We start from the raw sequence: 23,932 nt of genomic DNA, 5'->3' as shown, positions 1-23,932 counted from the left end.
GAGAGAGAGAGAGAGAGAGAGAGAGAGAGAGAGAGAGAGAGAGAGAGCAAAATCGATCGACACGTCCTCCGGTACGCGGCGAGGCGCACTTTGCGCGTCGCGCACCGACGAGAGCCGATGCCAGACCGTGTGCTCCTTCGACGCTCGAGCCGGTAACCCGTACAATTAATTTTCACCTGCTTCCCTCGCGGCTCGGCCTTTCGCGGAAGGATGCGCGCGAGCGAGACCCGCCAACGGAAAAACAGAGACGAGAGGAGAGAGCCCCGTCGCACGCGCGCGCGATTTTAACACGCGAGGACGACGATGCGTGCGTGTTCGTGCGCGATACGTGACGCTCGCCGTCTCCGGACTTAACGGTCGCCGATCGTTCCGCGAAAAAGACACGCGCGCCGGATGAGACACCGGAGAAAACGGCCTGGATTAATTTTGCGACGCTCGATGCCGCGTTTCGCGACCTCCGATCGCTTCGTTTCGAGCCGCGAAGCGGTCCTTGCGCTCTTATCGGAGGAATACTTTTCACGCGCCTAGAAACTGTAGAAGTTAACGTCAGGCTAGATTGATACACGCTCGCGCAGAAAATCCTTCGCGTATAGTCTAGGTCTAGGATCACCGAGTTACCAGGGACGATTACTTCTCGTTAATTTAGAGTGAATTTCTCTCCGAGCTGCATTCGCCGTCGCGAATGGGCGCAGACATCGTCGCGACCGGCACCTACGTCGATTTCTTTTTCGCGTACGAGGGAACGGGTCGCCCTACCCTGGTCCGATAATTATCGCCAGCGAGCGCCTACCTTTCGGCCTTCTCCGAGTCCCACTTGGGCAGGAACGACGACGACGACGACGACGACGACGACGCTATATTACCTGCTCGACGCGAACGAATGCCGCGAATACTGCGGATTTTTCGCTCGTTCCAGAAATAATCGTGCCCCGAAATATATCGGGCTCCCGGTTTGCAACCGGACGGTTTAAAGGGGAGCCCCTGGTGACCGGGTGGGGCGAGGGGAGACGGCGTTCTCGCGTTTTATGTAACGAGTCCGTTCCGTGAAGCGCGAGTAATCGATTCGCGCGACGGACGGTGGGAAAGGGATCGATCGAAGACGAGCGTCGATGACGACCGGGGAAAGCGAAGAGAAAAGCGGCTCGACGACCGACGTCATCGGCGAAAACAGAATCAAATCTGTCCGAGGCAGAAATTGGGGATCTTTTGGCCGGTAATAGGCATAATCGGCACAAGTACCTACGATCAATTTCTTTGAATGTTGGATTACTTTAACGTCCTATCGTTTCGTTCAGCCGATTACCGAAACCTCGTATCGCTTCCTTCGACTAATCGAGAATCGTTGGTCCTCCGATTTCGCTCATTTAGTCGGTCGCTTGTACGTCGTTCCCGGCGAAGTGGGACTCGGAGAAGGCCAAAGGCTGGCTGGTTGTTCGCTCGCAGATAATTATCCGAGCAGGGTAGGGCGAGCCGTTGGTTCGGTGCCGCGAAAAAGAAATCGACGCGTAGGTGCTGGTCGCGACGATGTCCGCGCGTATTTACGACGGTAAATACGCCGTCCGGCGACGCCCGGCGGGCTGGTAAATTTATCCGCGAATTACCGCGGCGTTCCTTAGTCCGTAACTCCCGTTCGCCAGCGTTCGCGTACGGATTTTAGGCCGCGCTCGTAAATCCGGCTCTCCCCTTGGGGCCGTGCGACTGCACGGGGAGGAGGGGTCGGATTTAAGGGTTTTGCCGCGGGTTCCACCCGCCCCCGTCCCTACCTCCCCGACCTTCTCTATATTTCAGAGGAAGCGAGCAGAGCTTGGAAAAACGCCGAGCCCCGGAGAGATCCTGGAGTCGCGGGGAAATTAAACGAGCGTGTTTGCGTGGTGCGCGCGAAAAAATCGCGTCGCTCGTAAATTTCGACGACGACCGACTCTCCTTCCTGCCTCTCTTACTATTTCGCTCTTTCTCTCTCTCTCTCTCTCTCTCCGCCATCACGGCCAGCGCTGTCGACCGGAAACTCGGACGCGAACAAAGCGTCGCGACGCGCGAATTCCAAACCGCGATCGCGAGAAACTTTTACCGAGACGGTGAAACGGGGTGTAACCCTTTCATTTCGCGTTTTTCTCCCGGGGCCATTATCTTCGATGCGTCGAGTCTCCGTATCTTCGTCAATTTTTCGAGTATCGGTTTCAAATTTTTCCAAGACGTTAAAGACAAAGGGTGGGAAAAATCGATTTTTTCCACCCTTCCGGGTGTACGTGGCCCCTTAAGGACGAAGAACACCGGTAGACGACGTCGACGTCGACGGTTAAGAGAGCGGCCGAGAGGGTCGAGGACGACCGAAGAGGGGTTTTAGTGGATAAGGGCGCAGAGGGGTAAAGAACGAGAGAAGCGCGCGGTTCGACAGCGCGACGGAAGACCGAGGGACGCAAGGAAGAGGACGAGGGCAGCGGAGGACCGTCGAGGACGGGCGGGGGGTGGGGGTGGGGGGGTCAGGAAGGGCCGCGAGGTAGCGTAGAAGAGCGAGTATAGGCAAGACGAGGCAAAAGCAAGACGCGCAACGCGGCATGGCAAAGCATGGCATGGCAAGGCGAGGCGCAAGCTGGGCTTCGGCGCTGCGGGAGGAGGGGGGTGTGTGTGGTGGGATTGGGGAGGGGAAGGGGCGAGAGGGGGCCGAATGGCGAGGTGCCGCACGGCGAGGGGAAGATCGGGAGGGGAGAACCGCGGCGTAGCAGGGCAAAGGGAGAGGGGCGAGGGAAGACGGCGTCGCGAGTCCGCGGAAAGCCGGCGGCGACCACCGCCGCAGTTGAGCGTCGCGATTCGTCGCGAGAGCATCGTGCGTTGGTAGTTGGCGCCCTCGCCGTGTGTAATACCGTGGCACACACAACCGAACAGAGTTAACTGCGAAGCGTAGAAACGGGTGGGTCGGACCGATCGGCGATCAGGTTCGACGGTCGAGAAGGAAGGCGAGCGACGCGCCCCCGAAAACCAGTAAACGCGAAGCCAGCGAGTAGCGACACGCACACACACCGGCGGTTCAGTCGAGTTCGATCCACCGTCAGGTGAGGATCGCCGGTGTCACGGTCCGTTTGGTCTGACTTCTGTGCTGGGATTAATCGGCGATATTATCGTTATTTATAGAAACGGAAGTCCGCGAAGCGTTACACGTTCCACGCCGTACGCGTTATCGAGTCCGATAGTCAGTGAAGAAATCGAAGTGAAGACACGAGTGAATAATCGAACGGTGTTGGCCGAGCGTGGCTACTTGATTCTTGTGTATCGTCGCGATTTCAACCGAGCCGTTCGATCCTCTGGATTTTTTTGTGAATTCGGAGTCTTGTGTTACCTGCGATCGAATAATCGTCGCGAAGAGGAACGAGGAAGACGAGACTTCTCTGTTCGGGAGTCGCTGAAAATTTAAACTGTGTTTTCACGAATTGGTGCGCGACGACGGGGTTTGTCCTTGACGCCCGTCCTTTCGTCGAGCCGTTGCGTCGAGACTGTGTGTGGTTTTTTTTTTTCCTTTCGGTGTCTGGCAGCGTCTCTTTCTCGCTTGGTCGGCGATATCTCCGTCGCTGGCTCGAGACCGCCGAACAGCACGCAGGGAGCGAGCAAGAGGACACGCGTACGGGACTAGTGGAAGGAAGACGGAGAACGAGCGATCATCGAGAGGGCTCGTGGACGGAACCGAGACGAGCGAAATGAAGCGCGCGAACAACGCGACGGGCGAAAACTGATCCGACTCGCGGAGCGTCGACGGACCGTGTGTGTCTAGCACCGTCTTTGTTTCTCTCGATTCCATCTTTCGTCCCGTCTCGTTCCTACCCGAGTCGGCAGCTATTCCTCGTGGTACAGCAATAATATCGTTTTCCCGCGCGGACTGCGGATTGGCTGATGTGCCCGCGAACGAAGAGCAGAGCAGCGAAGCAACGTGCCCCGTTTTACTCGCGCTAGCGCCGAGGACGCGTTCGGTGAGGAAGGAGGTTCGACGGTGCGCGCCGAGCGGAGAAGCGTGGCGAACAGAGAGAGAAACAGTGCTCAGGGAGGGGGGAGGGCGGCAGACGAGGAGGGGAACCGCCCGACCGAGTTGTTTCATTCATAAAAAAGTTCTTTATTACTCTCTGTGAGCGCATGTGCTATTCCACGGAGGAGGACCTCCCCCGACCGGCGTAACCACGTTTACACACGGTATTATTTACTACTGCGCGAGATACGAATCGCTGCCACACGCCGTGGCAACGGTACGGCGTACGGATCTCTCTGGCTGCTCCGTGTTACCGTTGCCCGTACGTCGTCGACGTTGCGGCTACGAACGCCTAATTGGGAACACCTTCTTATCGACGTCGATCGAATCGGACGGCGTTCGCAGAAAGAACTCCGCGCGACGGTGCCTCGAGCTCGACCTATCTCTCGATCCTCTTTCTTTATCGAGCACGGTCGTGCGTACGTTGTCCCCCCCCGCCCCGGACGTCTCGCGGACGAGCAATTGGAATTCCTCGCGTGTCCACACGCAGGCCCGATATAGTCGGATGGCGCGATCTGGAACGTGAACGTCGATCGATCGCCTTCTCGCGCGCGTCACAAAACCGCTCGAGGCACGGTGACGGTTGGAGAACCGAAGAAACCAGTGCTACCGAGCTACCGCCGAACCAACGCGCACACGCACAGCAAAAAAAGAAGAGAACGGTGCAACGGAAACATTCGAGTTCGACCGAGAATTTTGGAAAAATCGTTCAACCTGGATCTAAGGACGAACTTGGACGTCTACGTCGACGATCCTGATCATCGAGCGCTAGACGGACGCGACAAGCCGCGCAGGGATCGCAGGACAACCAAGATAGATCCCAAAGCGATCGAGGAAGGTATCGCGACGACGGAAGACAACGGTTACGAGGATCGTCTTCGCGAGGGCAAGGAGAGTCGTCTCGCCGCGATGAGGGGCGAGTCGGCGCGACCGGGGAAGCGCCCTTTGAGGGCACTTTCCGCATCCGAGAAGATGGACGCGATCCAGAGGGTTCACGAGGGGGAGAGCAAGGCCTCGGTGGCACGCGATATCGGGGTTCCCGAATCGACGTTGAGGGGATGGTGCAAATCAGAACACAAAATTCGAGGAATGGCGAGGAATTCGTCGACGCCCGACAGCGAGGCGCACTCGCCCGCTTCGTCCTCCGGGGCGAACGTGACGGCCGGAAATTTGGCCGGCGGTTCGGCGAATCTGTCGAGCGAGGACGAGGGTCCTTGCGCGAAGAAGTCGAAAATAGATCAGCAAAGTTCGGTGACGGGAGCGGGTACATCGTTCGTAGGCGACATTTGCACAGACGCCGACGGCAAACCGGACGGCAAGCAACCCAAGATCGATTACGTGGGCTTGATGACCAGCATGGCAGGCATGAGACCCGAGAATAGTTCGTTGCTTTTGCAACAGCTGGGCCTGCTCTCGGGCGCCACCGGCACGTTGGCCAAGAATCTGTTGAGCATGTCACCCGCCCTGTCCCACGGCAGCACCGTTGGCCTCGTGGAAAACGGTCTCCAATATACCAAGAGCAGCACCGGTAACGCGTGTTTACCGAACACAGCGAGCAGCTTGAACGGAGGTAGCAACAAGAGGCACAGTATCTCCGCGATCGCTCCGGCTCAGATGGATTCCGTTGTCGCGAAATCCTGCACGAGGAAGAGCCTGCCACCTGCCGCGGAGGCGCCCTCGACGCCGGTACCAGCTTCCCCGAGGAAGACCAACGAGAACAACAGCATTCAGCGATCCACGAAACCGAAGAAGGACGGGAACGTTAGTGGCACCAACAACAAAAAGGTCGACGAGGCCCTCTGGCTCTGGCTGACGCAGCAACAACAACTGCTCGGCCAACAGTCGGCCAGCTTCAATCCGAGCATCAATCAGCAAGATGGATCGTGGTTTTGGCAGTGGTACAAACAGTGCAGCTTCCCGCTGATAACGCCGACGCCGACGCAACTCGCGCCGAGTCCCGTCGCCAAGAAATCGCCGAGCAAGGCGAGGGCCATGCTCGACAACGTGCTGTGCAACAACAACAACAACAACAACAACAACGAGAACGTTAAACGTAGCTTGAACATGGAGGTGCCGGAGGACGAGGACGTCGAGACGTCGTCAGGCGACGTGCCCGCCAGCACCGAGGAGGCGATCGAGCACGGGGAAAAGTTCTTCAAGTGGTTGGACAAATGCTCGGACCCGGCGGTCACGAGGCTCCAGATTATACAGTTCAAATACCTATTGGACAATCTGAAGGCGTGTAGAAAGAAGTCATCGTCTAGCGCGAAACAAAGCAGAAAGTAGGCGAGACGAAGCTCTGTGATGCTAAATATATATCTTAGAAAGAGTGCGGTTAGCGCGGCAAACGCCGAGACAGCAGATCGAAACGGATAGCTAGAGTGCGAGAGAGAAACAGAGGAGAGAGGTCGAGCTCGACTTCTTCTTCGTGTTACCGCGACACACGCTCGATCTCCTTTCGTCGAACTCTTCGGTCCCGTCGTCGAAACCAATTGTCTTTTTCTTTTTTTTCTTTTTCCCCCTTTTATTTTTAACACAATTTTTTTTCTTCCTTTCGAACACCGGTATCATTTATCAACCACGATCGGTGGTTGATAAGCGAGATAGGGTACGGGGATGGCCAGAGTTTTATTATTCGCAATTTTTATTTCGTGGATCAACTATTCGATTCCCCTTGTTATCATCGGACTGTAGATTTTATGCACTTACGATGTACGACGATGTAGAAAACATACATAAAGTATGCACGATGTATGTTTCATATATTCTATAATTCGCATAAGTCCATATACCTTTTAGTTACGTTCAGCATTCGTTTATTGTATAAATTCACATCGTAGACGCGTACGATCCTCGGTCTAGTTATCATTCGTCATTTTAACGAATCAAATTGAATTTTGTTACCCAACCGAACGACGCACAAGGAGTTGTACGCCTTTCGTTCGTTACTCGAGATTTGCATACTTTTATTAATCATTCTTCCAGGTAATACGTCCACATCTTGGGTTGCCAATTCACGTTCTTCTCTCCGACTCTTTCGTTTCGCGATTTCAAAAATTCTGTTCCTCTTTTTACCCTCGTTCCTTGACCCACAGTTCTCTCTTTTTGTTTTTCGAATTCGGCTTGGGAGTCGGGGCCGAATGAAATCGGAGGATCGCAAAGATCTTTTCGTTTATCGCAACCATGTACATAAGAGGATATACCAAATTCGTGAATGGACTGTTGTAATTATTATAAAAGTTGAGGTGTCCGTAGGAGAGGTATTATTATATCGATCACTTTATCATTCGTTAGTGTTAAGGTGTGCGAGAGAGAATGCACGAACGAGCGCGTCGAGAAACTTCCCCGTGACGATCGAGACGCGAAACGGAGGAGAAACGGAGGATCCATCGATCGTTAAACGTGCGTCTTTAGGGATTGTTTTTCGTACGGATAAACGTGTACCGTATACACCGACGCGACACCGGTGCGTTAACGAAGTCGGAAGTATCGAGATGATCGCGAAGAATACGTTATCCACGGTCGAGATTCCTTCTTTTCGTTTGAAAATTGTTTCGGTTACGTGTACGTGGTTCGATTATCGCGCGAGTAATATTTAAAATGGCTTCACGATGTTTATTGTGGACTGGCGCTTTTTTCCCTAAACAGTTCTACCTCTCGTGTTCTGTTAGCGAGTTATTTACGTATGGTATATAAAGTAAGGTTACGCGAGCGTATGCGTATGCGTGCGTGCGTGCGTGTGTGTGTGTGTACGTGTACGTGTGCACGCGACTCGCGCGAAACTAAATGGTCCAAAAATGATAAAACGAAGAACAAAAAATTTGACGAGTACGACGAGACGCGATGTTTGTTATATCGATGAGAAATTATATATATATATATATATTATATATATTTAAGGACCTTCGTCGCTTAGCTTTACGAAGTAAGACGTTCGATGAAGTGTGACACGTTCGACTACTTACCATGCCGAGTGCTTTGTCTAGCGGCACGTACTCGATATAGTCGCTGACGAATTTTCCGCACCCCTGCCACGTGTACAGTTCCGGATATGGCAGCGTACTTCGTCTGATAGTCGTAGACACGAATTTCTGCACAGGAAAGCGAGCTAACTGTAAAACACACTCTTATCTCGCGATTCGTTTCTTCCCTCCTACCCCGTATTCTTTAACGATGCTTTGCTACGATACAAGACAAAGATGGGCAACATTCTCATTTGTTTCGAACACTTGGAACGACGAACACGAGATAAACACTTTTCTTTATCCGTTCCTCGTTGAACAACGGTCGTTTTCATTTCTCCAAGTGTTCGAATAAAAATGTTGTCCGTCTCTGCGACGAGATTTAAATCCCCCCCCCCGTGACTGTCTCTTTCTCTTCTCCAATATTTATTTTACATTTTTTTCTTTTTCTTTTGCATCGTCGCGAAACGAGTCCGTTTGCCAGTCGAGAATCGCCCCTCGCGGATGATTGGATCGAATCATTGCAATAAAAATCTGAACGAAGCTACTTCCTAATCTCACTTTGAAAATTAACTGTCGACTCGTGAAACGGTCGTTCCTATCGTGTTCGAATGTACTTTCCAAGGGGAAACTAATTCTTGCGTGTAGCAAAGCGTATTTATAACGAACGAAAACAATAGAAACAAACAAAACACACACACACACACACATACGCACACAGACACACAGAAAACAGGAAACCAAAGTGAAGTAAGCACTGTCGAGTGCGACAGTGCGTGTAAATAAGACTGTGACCGTGCACTTGCACGCGAAGTGCATACCATGTATTTGTAGAACGTTTGAAGCATGTACGAATAAATGTATAGCGAAGTTTATTTTTATTATTTAGATCGTAGAAGAGAAGGTTCGAGTGTATTAGAAAGATTCCTATTACGCAGTTATATTTCCATTAGTTAAATTAAAATCGAAGGGAGAGAAAGACGAACGACAAGGAGAGAGGTTAGAAATCTATTTCAAGACGACATTCCTCGTTACCTTTTAAAAGAACAACACGCGTACACCTTAAATGAAATGAACGACTCAGAAGAAAAGAAAAGAAAAAAAAAACATGAATTTTAATGGTAATATCGATATATAATTTTATTTATAACACGTTTTAATTTTTATATGAAGATAAATAATATGCCTTTGTACAATCGAGTCGAAAAATATTTATCGAAAGAATACACCGAAGAAAATAATAAAACACGAACGTATTCGCATATTTTTTAACACTTGTCCTTTATACCGAAGAACGTGCGATAGAAAACCGAAGGAGAGTAACGAGAAATGATAATTTTCCATCGTTGAAATAGTAAGTAGAGCGACGGAGAAATTTCGTGGCTTTTCGATATATCTCGTCGCTGACGGCATTGCTATTTCGTTGGTCGTTAAAAAGGTTGCCTCGTCGATTCGATAATTAAAAACGATAAATAAACAGAAACACGTGCTGTAATATTTATGCAGAGAAGTGTGTAAATGTAAATATATCCGATGTTACGTATAAAATATTTCGATATTCTTTTCAACCGACAACACCGTAAACGAGTTTAAAGTTCGCGGGACGAGGTTATTGCATGAAGCTATCGTTCGTCATCTCGGGCTATTCGAAAACTTTACAAGGCGAAACGATCGATCGAATCGAGTTTCGCGTACGTTCCAGTTATCCAATTGATATCTTTAATTTATTTAAGAATCAAATTTCAAAGTGACATAGAAATAGATAGATACGTATTATTTGCATCGAATTGAAATTCTGGTGGAGACGTGCCCTTAATTTAGTTTACTTTCGATCGCGTAACGCGTGTCAGGTTCGATTATCGAAGGCACCGCCATGTTCGCTCGTATCCCGATCGGCCAGTTTGGCGGTAGTTCGCGATTGACTTACTTGCACGCCGCATTCGTTTTCGCAGACGAGGAGAAGCGGCTTTCGATTCGGGTATTTCCCATGAAATTGTTGTCGAAAGTTTTCTGCGTACCACGCGAGCACCCTCTCCTTACCGCTGAGGGTACGATAGCTGCTGGGAATCGTCTTCAGGTAAAGTTCCTTTCTCGAGTCAACTTCTGGCCAACATAGTTTGATCAAACCGAGTTCCCGTTGTACGTTTTTTACGAGTTCTTGCGTAATCCGTACGAGACTTTCCGTATCTTTGACCGTCGATTCCAACTTATGATCTTCCTGTGGATCGGTTATGGTCGTTAAACTTTCGTAACTTTCAAATTCGCCTTCTTCGCCAGCCTCGTGCATCCTCGGCGCGAGTCGATTTGTCGCGACGATTTCGAAACGAAAACAACGGATTAATCGACACAGCGAGAGCTTAGTTAGATTCGGCGAGTTGTCAGTGTTTGCTTCTGTCCAAGGACGGTCGAATTTAAATCGAAGCTCCTCGATAAACAATTGTTTTTTGCCATGACAACTCGGCGAAATTACGTGTTTATCAAACGTGTTCATCGATATAGTGCTCGTCAGGGAGCAGCACATGTCGGCCATGTTCTCGCGTTACAGTTTTCGATCTCGCTCGACCAGGACGTAGTACCCAGTAGGTATAGGTTAGGAATCGTGATTCGCAGCGAGTGCTATCAACGACGAAACAAGCGCATAAAATCTTAGCGAATCAGTGGGTAATACGCGACCTTATCACTCGGTTCGTGTAATTATTTCCTATGAAACAAGATGGCGTACGATTTCTACAATTCCTTGCTGTGACATCTGTAAGAAGAAATGCAAAATACAGCGTGCCTTAGGGATACGAACGTGCCTTGCGAAGGTAGATATTTTTTAAGCATTATATCGATTAATCAGAATTTTGAAACAGGAAAATATGACAGCAGCGTATGATACGATAATATGCGTTGTAGGTAATATTGTTTAACGCAATGACGGTCTCGCCAATTTCACGAGAGATGTTCCGACGTACCCGATTATCAGGTTGCCTACTGTTAGGGTTGTTTCAATTACATTACCAGTAGGCAAATATATTAGGTTGTCCCAAAAGTTTCTTTCGCTTTATTAATAAGAAATACATGCGCATGCAGTTTATGTTTTATGTTACATTACTGAATTGTGCACGATTCATTTTGCTCCATTACTGTTACAACATGAATAACTATGGACTATTAGATCGTCTATTTATATAAACACGACTACATAAAATAATTGAGTGCAACTCGCGAAAGAAACTTTCGGGACAACCTGATACTTATTTTCAATTTAGAATTGTTGAGAATTCCCTCAGGGGCTGTAGCTACGTTTGATTGTATACAAATATAGCTACAGTACGGGCTTAGCTAACCCGAGGTACCCGAGCTATAGGACCAATGTATAAATGCAACTCGAAGAACGAGTGTAAGAGTGGTACATTAGGTGTTGTCAAGTTACGCGATTCGATGAATTCGTTATTTCTACTTGAAGCATTTCTAAAGGAACGACTAGAATAAATGAACGATAAATTTATTAATTTTATTCAAAAACAAAAACATTCGTTTGTCTTATAAACAATCAACTTGGACAATTCGATTCGCCTCTATTATCGCGTAGAAAGTAGCATGCGTGATAAGCATTACGATTTTATTAATAAAAATCTTCAGATACATATCATTGGTATAAAACATACGCATAATTAAAACGAAAGTACATACAAGCTGCGAGAATAATGTTTCACGATAATATATTTTATTTATAAACTATAAATATAACAAATCGGTTTGATCTCGTCGCATGTATATGTAACAAAAAAGAAAAAAAAAACCAATAGAACTGAAAGGTATAATTACACCGAATATGTGTTGCATCGGATAGTCGAGTGACCTTGCAAAGTCTTTTCATTAAAATTTATGCGATTAGGTCTAACAAGTTTGCTCGCGTTCATACGTGATCGAGTCAATTGACTTTCACGTATTGTATGTTTCGTGTTTTATGAACAAACAAATTCGCTTCGCGTTTCGTAACACCACCACCCCCCGCCTGGACTCTCCGTAATTCACGTCATGGATTCAATATGCCACACAGATATCGAGCCGTAAACGGACTCGGCACAGTTTTATCATCACAGCGGTCTCAGTTCGCGTCGTTCGAATCTTGCCGCCATTTTTGAGTTGCTTCTCGTCTCACGTCGGGCACCAATTGCGATTGCATACCGCCTAATACATTGTTAGTTGCCTCGGTCGCTAGAATGATCGGTTTCATCACCGTTGGCGGTATTTGTCGTAACACGCCTCCTAATGCGCCAGAGACTCCCTTTTGCTCGTGTTCTTCGCTGGCTACGCGTACTAATTGATCAGCAGTTTCACCCAACCCCTAAAAAAGCATTTCCATTATATATAAACAACGCGAAACATACGATACATCACGGGTTGAGAGAAAAATTGAGATTACTCGCCTCTTTTACTAGCAAGTAAGCGTTAGCCATTCCTTCTCGAATATCCAACGGTTGGCTGTATCTTTTCCTGCGTCCTTTCTGTCCTTTACTTTTTTTCCTCACGCTAGGGCCAGGACTAACCATGTCGTAAGCTGTTTCGGCAGTGCTTTGAATAGCGTGTATTAGCTTAGAAGTCAATTCTAATGCTGCCATTGCAGTTGAAGTGGTGAAACTGTTCGCACCACGTTGCAGTCCTCTAATGATTCTACCATCTTTCTGGTACTGTTCAATGGGTAACCAGAATAAGTCACGTATGCCTTGAACTGTAACACGAAACGAACGATTACTTATTAAGACTGATTAGAACGACCGATTAAATCAGAATTCATACTTACACAATTGTATCAACGAGTGCATAGGACCTACACCGCCAAGTAAACTTGGAAGTTGATTTTTCTTTATATCTTGCAACCACTCGGAAATTAAAAACGTTACGAGCTTATCAAATCCCAGAAGTCCATGTCGATGTGTCAATCTTTTCAGTCTTAATTCGGAACAGTTCAACTGTGCCAGGCCCATTAGGAGACCCGCTACTGGCCCGTGAGTGAGATCTACACGCTTCCCATGATAATCTAATCTAACAAGGACTTCGGGGGAAAATATGACACTCCTGACACGAATTAAACAAAACGAGACTTTAATATAAAATGTTACATGGAGACGGACCGATACCAATCGCTACCGATATCGTGTAGGACAATCGTAATAGCGTCTAGGCGTGTATGCTTACCTAAAAAATATCGGCTGACAATCTTCCTGAACTGCTTGTTTCGTTTTCATTTTGGTTTTACATTCTTTAATCATCAATTCGTCCTCCAGGAGTATTAGCAAGTTTGGATCTATACTATCGTTTTGCGAAGTATTCGTTGGCGTTGGAGTATTAGGCGCGGTATCATTCACGCTCATGACCGGTAGATGATGCGTCGGCGTCCCTTGTTTAGACAATGGCGAAGACTGAGGGTTGCTGGGTGTATTAGAATTCTCTTGGGTCTCCTTTAGATCGCCGCTCAATTCGTTGAAAAACTCTATCAAGAATAATAGGCTGTCTTGGTCTATGTTCAGACGCAACGGCAGTAGGCTGAGTTTCAAGCAACATTCTTGAGCACTTAATCTTGGATCCGGTCTGATGTGAACCGCCTTCATGACGAACATATTTGCATGAGACTGTTTGGGTTTCGCTTCGCTACTGTACTGGTACAAGAATTTGTTGATGTACGAAGACGCTAGCCTGTCCCTAATTTCTATCTCGCTTATCAACAGTACTTGTCTCGCTGCTTCTTCGGTATTGTCCGGGTAGACCTCGTGCTGAAAACGCACTTTGGTCAATTCTATTTCCATTAGAACGTCGTGTCGGCGGCCAGGTCCGCCCAACGTGTGCCATTCGCTAGTTTCTTTAGACTTTCCTCGTGGTGAATTTGGTATACTACCGAAGTGTACTTCGTTCATGTTCGATTCATTGAAAGATACTCCGTCGTACCATGGAGATCTACTCCTGTACGCATAAAAATTACAGAAATGAAACTCTCGTTCGATGATCGTTTAATTCGGATACATACCTTTCCTGAATCGTCGCGTTAGGGAGATTTTTGTTATCGTTAATAGACACGTGTTTCTTAATTGTTGGTGGCGAGGATTCGAAATCCCTTCCTCCGTACATGTGCCAAATTAATGTCATTTCGCATAGGGTGTACCTTAGAATCGGAGAAGGGAAATGTCTAGGCGCTTTAAGTAAGTCGGGTTTACCGAGCGGAATCGAAAAGTAGTTATCTACTATCCTTAAGGACTCTTGACACAGCCAACGAACTTCCGGTACCCCGTGTCTAGGCATAATCCCTGCGCCTGCTTCTTCTCCTAATATACAAAAGTCTTCGTTAGCATCCTCGATCTCAACGTTACACTCTGACTTGGCACATTGCTCGGGACCTTTCGACATCTCAGGGATTATCTGCGAAGGGGGGTGAGACTCATCGGGAAAGAAAAATACTTCTACTTTATCTTCGTTTTTTAAAATTTTCCCATCCACGCTCGCACTTGTTCCTGCAACAGAATTATTGTCATCAATTATTATTTCGCATTCGTTTCGATGTACCGATTCTATTCAATCGTATCGTTCGAATCTACCGTTTACAGTTTCTGTCATCGCCTCTTCCATCAAAGTGTTTACGCGCTCCAGTTGACTCGTGCTCAACAAGTTGATACTCTCGTCGCCAAAGAGACTCTCTTCGTCTCCGGAACTCGGTACCATGATACTCTCGGTACTTTCCGTGTTTGGCATTAGATCTCCATCGTTGGCAAAATAAGTCAACAACTGAATAAGGATACGACCAGAATCCGAACACGTGCGAATATGCAGAACGTTGTTGCTCGCTCTGAGATCCACTCTAGGTGCTCCGCCAAACATTTTACTATTTAGCCTCAACGACAATTCGAACAACCCAACATCCATGACGCAGACGTAGTCTCGCTTTATGTCCACGACTTTTCCTAGCTTGTTAGATACAAACAACGCGATATCTTCAGCTATAAAACGTAACGTTGAAGTGTTCGTTTGTGCGGCAATATTACTGGACACGCTAAAGTTACCCAGAGTTATCATCGATCTCAATGGCAGATGAATTGGCCTAAAATCATACAAAATTTTAAGTATAGATAATTCGCAGGTGTTGTTTCGATCTGTTAAAACAAGAACCTATAGTCAATTGCACAATCCCAGAAATGTAAATGCAACTCTGTTAATACTCCTGGCGATGAGTAACCAGCGACTGGATAATCGATCACGTCGAGACAATCCGTTAGTTGTGTGAACCACGATGTACCAGTCGTACACATTTTGTACCTCAATGTAGCATTTGTTACGCCTACGGCTACTCTGAAAGTCTATCGTAAAAGAAAGCATGGTTAATCGAGCGATCGTAGAAATTCAATTTGTTCGAAACAATTTTTAAACCAACTTTTATACGATGAGTTTGATGAGCAGCCTGTATTCGGATAGCAAGCATCACCATATCTTTATCGCTGTTATTTGTTCCCATTACGTTCGCATCTAGCTCGCTTTTATATATAGCTTTTTGACAATGCCGCGGGGTAACGCTATTAATACGTATCATTGTAGGTGGTTGCGAAGGAGTCGTCATTAATCCGCAATGATCCAACGATGTTTCTTTTATCATAGCGCACACATAACTCAAATTCGAGTTTCCTTTGTACGAAGTCACCGAAAATATCGTAGTGTCCTCTACGCGTATTATCAATTCTCCTTGTTGGCCAGGAATAACGTTACTCATCGAATCGCGAACAGGAGCGTACATACAAAGAAGACCTTGGTCTATATTCAAAATTAGCGCTAGGTTGCTCTGACCATTTCTCGACACCCTGTTTTGATGTTGCCTATAACTTTTATCGGCTGCAGAACGAAATACACCCTCTTCGTTCGAGTCCGAATCGGAATCATACTGAATTCCACTTTTACACGTGCTAAATCTAAAACACAAACCCACTGTTAAACTGAAAATTATAGCGACTTTGTTTGATACTATTCACCTTGGATAAACGGATTCTTGCAACAAGGTAGACGCCAAATCAAGCCCTATATGACTCTCCATGTGCGTAGTATACTTTGGTCTCGGCGCTGATGATCTCCATAACAGAAGATCACTGTTGAATCTATTGTACAGTAACTCGAATAGATGCTTAGATGGTATTTGGACGAAAACACATGGAAAGTTAATTTCTAATTGAATTCTGGAACTACGCGTGCCTTCGTCCATGAATTCTAGCATTTCTTCTCGGCTTCCCGGTATAATCAGTTCTTCACCTTCTCTATGTAACGCAACAAAATTATACTTTATAACGTGCCAAGTATAATTTTGAATACATGAAACTGTAAATGCATTATTTTTGTGGATATCGCGACAATACCGAAACAACTCGTTTTCTCAACGATTTAACTTAAAGTATCGTTACGCAGATCCCCTGCATAATCACTTATTGTTAACATTATTTTATGGTAATCGAACTGTCACGTATTTCCAAAATAATCACGTTGCTACGTGCAAATTAACGAATTTGACTTTGCTCCCTATCATTGTCGCGTGTAATTTGATTTTTAGATTTAGCCGCATATATTAGTCTAAGTTCAGCCATTACGTGTTTCTTTCTTCCACCTTGCTTCTCATTTTCGACTATTTTTAACACGTTATTTTCCCGAAAAAATCCTGAATCATTAAGCGAAAACGTTGAGAAACTGAATTATATCGTTAATCCGCCGATTACTAAAGAATTCTGTTATGTAAACCTTTGTTCTGAATCATCTTTGTCCCCTTGCGAATGGGGTGTATCAGATTCATGAATAACCCGCTTAGAGCTGAACGGCGATGGTTGATGTTTAGGCGCGCTGTCCAAAGCTTCGTCCAAGCTAGAATCTGGTTCTCCTTCGGAACTATCTTCAAGCTGGCCGCTCGAACGTTGTGAGTAAATCGTAATGACTACTCTGGCCCACCCAAAACCCTCGTTTACTTGTTGACACGACGCGTTGTTCTTCTCGTCAGTTGTAACTTTGCCTATTTTTATCGGCTTGTCTGTCTCGGTTTCCGCGTACGAAGAGAGTAGTTTACGAAACTGAATCTCATGCTTTGCTACAGAGTGAGGATGACTTTTCATGGTTGAATGTATTTGTGCATCTATCAGTTTCAAAATCATGTAATCCGTTCTTACTGATCTTTTCCACCACGGTGCTCGATTCATATCGTGCAGTGGTCTTAAATCTGGTATTGGAAACCTATTTTTAAGTTATCAACCTTTTAAATGTGCCATGATTCCAGAACACTCTCTACAACCGTATTTCTACGTTACCTTAGTTTTACTGTACATTGCGACGAGGATACGTTTATAACGGCTGCAAAATCTGACGAAGCGGGACTCTCCACGGCTTGATAAAATATATTTTGTTGATTCTGAACAAATTTATAATGTAATAATACAAATTGCTTATTGTAATTAACAGATGTACAGTAAAGAACTCACGATATTTCTGTTGTTAGATACAGGGTTACACGAGCATATAGGTTGTGGATTCAATAGAGCGCATATCCTATCTACGATGGTTATGTCCACTTCGCTTTTACATGGCTCCAATTCGATACTAGAAGAATCAAAATTAGTAAGCATTCCGCGGTGTAGATCGATATGCGTAGACTTACTCAATTTCTGTACACGGATTCGTAGATTTCATTAACTGAGCGTGCTTAGCACCCTGAGCATTTTCCACGGATTTAAATTTCATTTTGAAATCTGTTTTATTAGTAAAGCCAACATTCGTTGAGTTCTCTTTTGGAAATGTAAGTAGTTCTACATATTCCGTCGGGGGAGTTCCGCTCGCGCCAGAGCTGTTGGAATCAATTAAACATTCTACAATTTCTAAACTAGCTAACGTCAGGGTTCCAGATATCGCAGAAGATAGCGTCATAGTTTTTTCTTTTCCTTCGATTACTAACGGCGCAGCAAGCAATCTGTAATAAGCAAGGAAGGTTAAAGCTTTCGGATCTTCTTAGATTTATCAATATTTACGTACTGATTGTGCCTACCTAATGTGACTCAAATGGCAAGCGTCTAAGAGCAACTTCGATGCCTTATCAAAATCTTTGTTTCCATATCCAGTGGCTGCGAACAATCCGAGTTCTTTAAAAAATTCTTCTGCCGATCTCTTCATTTGTCGTATACTAGAACACGTTAAGCCACCGCCGTCTACGCAAGTAGTTAATATATCTTCGTGTAACAGGACTATAGCTATGGAAGATACTCTCACGTGAAAGTGAGATGTTTCCGTGGAAGGACCGCTATCCACGCTATGTCTCTGTTTACGTTGCTTTGGTAAATTTGTTGCTGAACTTTTTAAGCTAATACTACTAGACGATATACTCCCGTCCATACTGATGTTGTTACTCGTAACAGAGTTACTCATCGACGCGGATCCCGGTAGTCGCATCGGTAGAAATTCATCTTCATTGTCAGACTCGTCCAAAGATGCCGTTGACCAACCATGCGTATGCCTTAGATCCTGTTATTTACCAGAATTTGTTTTATTTAGTATCTCTTGTTAATCCTTAGTATCATTTTAAGCATTACAGTATAACTTTCATCACCATAGTACGCAATCCTTGAGTTGGTTGTATTTGTTGAATAAGTTCGCGTTCCACGCGATGAAAGTCGCTGCGAGCCATAGGTTTTTCGACGCACGTTCTTGGTGCGACATTGCTGATGTCTTCCAAGTCCGGAGACGCAAGTCCATGTCCTAATTCCATTAAAACATGCACTTGCCGCGGACTTAAAAACGAAGTAAAAGATCCCAGAGTTACTTCCAATTCTACCTGAAGTAATTAGTTCTTCTTTACTTTTTTATCGAATACGTTACGATCAAATAGCATTATTCTTTTATACTTTTATACATCTACATAATGTTTACTGCTTAATTCTAATTATTCAACTTTTACCTTTGGCCCTGAGACACCTTCTCCTTGTTTCAATTTTAATCTTATTTCTTGTCTGCCTGCCAACTTAGCAAACATTATAGGATTCGATCCACTTAAATTATTAATAATATTAGCATCTGGAGGAGTTTGCGTATTTTGATTGGGAGACATTTGTGCAGAAGAAAATTGGCCATCCGAATTCTGTAACAAAAGAATCCGATTTTGGTCATTTCCGTTTTTGTCTATTTTCTTACTAATTCTTGTGAAATACATTACTTTAGAATCTGGCGTCGAACCCCTACTCGTTGTTATTATACTTCTAGAAAAAGTTCTTGCACTAGATGGAAATTCATCCGTGTGAAAAGTCACTCCTTCTAGGTAAAAACGTTTAGTCGTAAATGCCGACACAACATATCCTTTTGTAGATTGACTAGGATCTAATGAAGTATTGCTTGGATCCAAGCCTGCTTCATCTGAATATTCGAGATTCTTTATAAACATTTCTATTGCAACTCCTGTTGAAGAATCTAGTGGCACATGTTCCAAACGTATCACAGTATCTATAAATCTGACTTTCACTCTGCATAAAACTATAATAAACAAGATTTTTTTTTTGTAATTCAATAGTCACGTATTAGCTTACTTACAGTATATACAAATTCTTACTTGAATCTATCGTTTGTGCAAACAATTCTACTCCTTCTAAAGGTTGAGAATTCCCAGCATTGTTAGCATCTTCTTGCAAGCATTCTTGTGCGAGTTGCATACTCGATGTCATAGAGCTCCACATGGATTCGAACATTGAAGTACCACTTTCCATCCTTTGTCTTGGTTGAACCGTTAACCTTAGACTTGTCACTTCCACGTAACTAGCTTCGCTAAGCAAAGCTGACCACGGTATACTAATTGACATCTCTGCTACAAAACCATCTACAAATTCTAATGGCAGATGTTGCTGTTCTCCCAGCTCATTAAGCGCCTAAAATGAAAAATAACAAATCTAGTAAACAATTCACCCTCGTTGCTTGTTCTCTTTGTTACGTAAAAACTACATGTTGCCTTAAGGGATATTAATATCTGTCGTTTTCCTTAGGAGCTTAACAAAGAAACACATAACAAAGGAAGTGATAGTTACCTGTACATCAAGGCTGACATTGGTTACACGACTAGTTCCATTGTAAAGATCTACTGTGAGTTGATCCAATGTCAGCTTCTCCTCTAAAAATTGACCAAGATATCGTTGTAGGAGATATCTGCAGGCTCGTTTTTTGATCCCTTGCGACCAAGGGAAGCATCCCAACCAAGACATCTTATTCGCACGTTTGAGTCTAATCTATGAAAGACATGGGATTTTTCGAAGGTCTGTCTTTCGTCATGCGTCTTATGTTAGGCCTGTTATTCGGGCACGGTGGATGAAAAGTAATTCATCCACGTGAATTCCATCTTCCTCACACGTGTCCAGTTTAGTGCAACGATTCTTAACATAATACGATGATTCGGATGTAACGGGGTTCTAGCTGCGTAATGTTTTCCTTCGGATGCACTACAAACACACGCATACACACACACACGCGAGCCTGACCATCGGGACAAACCTTCGTAAAGAAGCAATGGTGGTCTCGTTGACTGAAATCAGCTGACTTTGGAGAGATACTTTAGTTTTCCACGCTGTTTTACGTTTATGCAATTCCGTTCGCCGATTGTATTCCGCACGATATAGCGATTCTGTTACGTTCACTTAATCTATTTTTTCCCATTTATCAAGAAGGTTTATGCATTCTATTTTTCAAATAAACGGAATAGCGCACTAACTTGCACGCCAAGGAATCGAATTAATTTGCGTCGAACGTTTCATTACAGACGTTATTCGCATCGAAGATTGAAAAGGGATTACTTCAGTTTTGTTATCGCTATTCTACATAGAAGTTGCAACATTGTGATTAATTTTTACTTTAGTATCGTTAGATCATTGGTTCTGCGTATACATATGTATACATGTGTGTACGTACATATTCATGAAAGAAAGAAACGTTAACGGTTTTCATAATTCTTCAATTATTGCGTAGTCTATTTCGATGTAAGGAAAAATAAGTACGTAGTAACCTGTAACAAGTTTTTTGCATTATATATTTTAGAATATGCATAGACGAGTTGTTTCGTAAATCGTGTAATAAAATTTTGCAACGCGGACGTTTCTTTCTTTCCGCGTACAACTGGGATATTCCTTTAATGTGTTACATACTAAATGGAATATTCTTTATTGAATCGTGTTTAATACGCGGTTATTTGAATAAAGTAAATATTTTGAAAGTAATAGGAATTGAAAAGGAGTGTTTATGTTTACGCAAGGTTTACCACACTGAACGTGGCTGTGTTCATGCTAATCGCTGCGTACGCATCAGTACACGTTTATTAATAGGTTCAGATGCGTCGTGATCGAATGATCTGTCACGATCAGTCACGATCTGTCACAAAAATTATTCGACGGTTCGCTAGTTAATCTATTGAAAATTGCAGTTCTTCATTTCTACGAATATATCGCGGAATAAAGCTTCTCTTGTTATTGAAAAAAAAAAAAAAATGGCGTTAACGAATGTGCTGCTTCTTAGTCAGATATCGGGATATATCATAGCTAATATCTTGTCACTTTGTATTATCATACCTATGAGCTTGCACCAAAACGAATTTAGGTAGTTACAGTATCAAGTAAAACAAGTAATAAATATTATTGAATCGTACATGTGACGCATCGTCATTCTAACCTTTTATTTGCAGAGGGCATTGTCTATTGTTCTCTACGGGTACTTGGCAAGAATCGGATGGACAATTTGTAGTAAACTGGGCTTCGCGAGCTTATTGCAATTATACAATTATCGTTGGTGTGATGTTGTGTGTGACATCTGCAGTACAGATCTATCGACTTTCTATATTTATGTATCGCGGGGAGGACAGTTCCTTTTTGTCAGCCTTTATTGATGTTATCAGTTCCATATTTCTCACGACAACTACCTTGGTTGCTGCTGTTATTGTAACCCTTGGTTTCATGACTTGGTGTCAATGTATGACGAAAAGATTTCCATCCTGCGAATTGGCAGCTGGAAATGACATTGATAAAGCCGATGGGATAGAAACTTCTGGTTTTCATATAGAACTAGGTGCAGCTCAATTTGGTATCTGGACCAGTTTATCTATTTGGGTTGGTTTATCAGTTTTTGCAGTGTTGAAGTTGCTAAGATATCATCAGTTAGAAAATATGAAAGTTTCCATGTACAGAGAGAGGCAGAGATTAATAGAAGCTGCTAGGAGTAACGAAATACAAGAATAAAATTAGAAATTCAAGCATGTCAACTATTCCAATTTCGGTTACATTACTACTCTTATTCTTCTGAAAAACATTTATACTCTACAGAGTCAGTTTTTTAAACGCACATTTTCTAATTCATGTAATAATTGAAGTAATGTATTGTGTCCTAAAGAAACTTTTTAATCCATCAAGAAGTATAAAATGGTAAGACAGTCAAGTTTAATGAAACAAGGAGTATTAAAATGAAATCTTTTATGTTTAAAGGATATAAGTTATTAATGTCTAAAGTTTATATGTGGCAAGACTGGATAAGATTACTCATAGCCATCATAGCAAGCATTAACATATATTTTGTAACATAGGTTTAATATATTTGTTGTTTAATTTACAGAATGCTAACAATGGTTAGATATAAAATATTCTTATTGTATTATATTTGCTGTACTTTGTATATAGTATATTAGAGTAGTATCAAATATAAAATAATCACACATTTAGTCAGTTGTAATAGCTTTTGATGAGACAATGAATGTTAATGATACGAATTTTATAAGTATACAATTTACGTATATGTACAATTATTGAATGTACATAGAGTTAAAATTTCATGTTGAAAATGATTTAACTTAAATATAGTTTAAAATATATTTTGTAAATATATATAAGTAATATATTCTTATAATATATCAGAATCATAACAAAACATTGAAGTTTATTATACTCAACAGACCAAAAGAGTAAATGATCAGTGATGATTCAAATTACTTCTCTGCATATTCCAAGGCTGTTTCTGCGACTTCCTGCAGGACACTGCCTTTTAGGTGCTTGAATTATAATAAAAGGTGCAATATCCGTTGGTACACATTCCAATTCAAAATTAGTTTCGTTTACTCCTAATACTCCATCAGGAGCACATGGACCACCTACAGTTCTTAGAGGGTAACATGTACCATTGTACGGTACTAAGCCCTCTACTCTGCATGGATTTATTACGCATTTTGGTACAACTTCATTTTTAGGAAGTACCACGTAGTTCTGTGGTGCACAAGGTCCTTGTGTATATGCTTCGTAACAAGTATCGTTTAAAGGAAAATATAAAAATCTAGGTCTGCAATCGCATACCCATGAGCTTTTGTTCCCTCCTCCAGGATGAAGAAGCATATTTTCGGGACACTGCCCTGGTATAGAGACTGGAATACGTTCTGTTATCTGAAGGGAAACACTTGTTGAGTTTTCCTTGTTATCTTACAAAATAATTTATATCTATCTTTAAATATAATTACCACTTGATTATTGCCACTAACATGAGATACTTCTTCATTATCTGGGAATACAATATCTTGACACACTATATAATTCCATATTGTTAATGTAATGCCTAAAACTAGCCACTTCATTTTATGCAAACTAAGTAGTATACAAGTTTTAAAACAAAACTATAGAAAATATTATTCTCTTGAATATAGGTTATTAAAGTTTTTGCAAGTATTTATTATTACTGCAGATGTACAGATGACTCAGCTTAGTGTACTATGTCTCTTTAAATGACCTCACTTGACCCTGAAATTTCAAGAGCAGCCATAGCTGAGCACAATAAAAGTATTAAAATCAGCAACCAATCACTATTAAGTATATGCGGTGAATTGACGTTTTTCTCCCACTATTGCTAAATGCATATATAAATACATCTTTTGCGTGAAAAACTATAAGAAATATATACACCTTACATA

The 23,932-nt window shown here is 43.8% G+C and overlaps 5 protein-coding genes across 7 annotated transcripts; 2 read left to right on the top strand and 3 right to left on the bottom strand.

Moving 5' to 3' along the window:
* Nucleotides 1-2,688: 2,688 nt before the first annotated feature.
* On the top strand, nucleotides 2,689-6,308 carry LOC128880251 (protein distal antenna-like). Its single transcript, XM_054130120.1, has one exon. It carries the CDS (start codon nucleotides 4,922-4,924, stop codon nucleotides 6,296-6,298), a length of 1,377 nt encoding a protein of 458 aa, XP_053986095.1. The 5' UTR covers nucleotides 2,689-4,921; the 3' UTR covers nucleotides 6,299-6,308.
* Nucleotides 6,309-7,870: 1,562 nt separating this feature from the next.
* Nucleotides 7,871-10,261, bottom strand: LOC128879965 (dynein regulatory complex subunit 7-like). Its single transcript, XM_054129545.1, has 2 exons — nucleotides 9,902-10,261; nucleotides 7,871-8,103 (listed from the first exon to the last, which is right to left on the bottom strand). Exons 1-2 carry the CDS (start codon nucleotides 10,259-10,261, stop codon nucleotides 7,879-7,881), a joined length of 585 nt encoding a protein of 194 aa, XP_053985520.1. The 3' UTR covers nucleotides 7,871-7,878.
* A 1,299-nt stretch (nucleotides 10,262-11,560) lies between these two features.
* Nucleotides 11,561-20,793, bottom strand: LOC128880248 (autophagy-related protein 2 homolog B). Of its 3 annotated transcripts, XM_054130112.1 has the most exons (19): nucleotides 20,034-20,793; nucleotides 19,565-19,877; nucleotides 19,175-19,488; nucleotides 18,920-19,099; nucleotides 18,572-18,796; nucleotides 18,014-18,486; nucleotides 17,630-17,938; nucleotides 17,454-17,571; nucleotides 17,283-17,383; nucleotides 16,726-17,208; nucleotides 15,972-16,250; nucleotides 15,383-15,911; nucleotides 15,121-15,308; nucleotides 14,553-15,052; nucleotides 13,988-14,468; nucleotides 13,162-13,923; nucleotides 12,767-13,041; nucleotides 12,393-12,694; nucleotides 11,561-12,310 (listed from the first exon to the last, which is right to left on the bottom strand). In XM_054130112.1, exons 1-19 carry the CDS (start codon nucleotides 20,205-20,207, stop codon nucleotides 12,071-12,073), a joined length of 6,246 nt encoding a protein of 2,081 aa, XP_053986087.1. In that variant the 5' UTR covers nucleotides 20,208-20,793; the 3' UTR covers nucleotides 11,561-12,070. The 3 variants fall into 3 exon arrangements, with proteins under 3 accessions (XP_053986087.1, XP_053986090.1, XP_053986089.1); XM_054130114.1 differs by lacking the exons at nucleotides 11,561-12,310; nucleotides 12,767-13,041 and having other exon boundaries at nucleotides 12,546-12,694; XM_054130115.1 differs by lacking the exons at nucleotides 19,175-19,488; nucleotides 19,565-19,877; nucleotides 20,034-20,793 and having other exon boundaries at nucleotides 18,572-18,792; nucleotides 18,920-19,034.
* Nucleotides 20,794-21,306: 513 nt separating this feature from the next.
* Nucleotides 21,307-22,237, top strand: LOC128880254 (transmembrane protein 179). The gene is made up of 2 exons (XM_054130125.1): nucleotides 21,307-21,588; nucleotides 21,674-22,237. The coding sequence occupies exons 1-2, from the start codon at nucleotides 21,479-21,481 to the stop codon at nucleotides 22,221-22,223; spliced, it is 660 nt and encodes a 219-aa protein (XP_053986100.1). The 5' UTR covers nucleotides 21,307-21,478; the 3' UTR covers nucleotides 22,224-22,237.
* A 295-nt stretch (nucleotides 22,238-22,532) lies between these two features.
* Nucleotides 22,533-23,812, bottom strand: LOC128880255 (uncharacterized). Its single transcript, XM_054130127.1, has 2 exons — nucleotides 23,486-23,812; nucleotides 22,533-23,411 (listed from the first exon to the last, which is right to left on the bottom strand). The coding sequence occupies exons 1-2, from the start codon at nucleotides 23,597-23,599 to the stop codon at nucleotides 22,959-22,961; spliced, it is 567 nt and encodes a 188-aa protein (XP_053986102.1). The 5' UTR covers nucleotides 23,600-23,812; the 3' UTR covers nucleotides 22,533-22,958.
* Between the last annotated feature and the right edge of the window lie 120 nt (nucleotides 23,813-23,932).

This window comes from Hylaeus volcanicus, chromosome 7 (genome assembly GCF_026283585.1).
Source record: "Hylaeus volcanicus isolate JK05 chromosome 7, UHH_iyHylVolc1.0_haploid, whole genome shotgun sequence".
Classification (NCBI taxonomy): Eukaryota; Metazoa; Arthropoda; class Insecta; order Hymenoptera; family Colletidae; genus Hylaeus; species Hylaeus volcanicus.
This window is presented reverse-complemented; position numbering and strand designations above follow the sequence as displayed.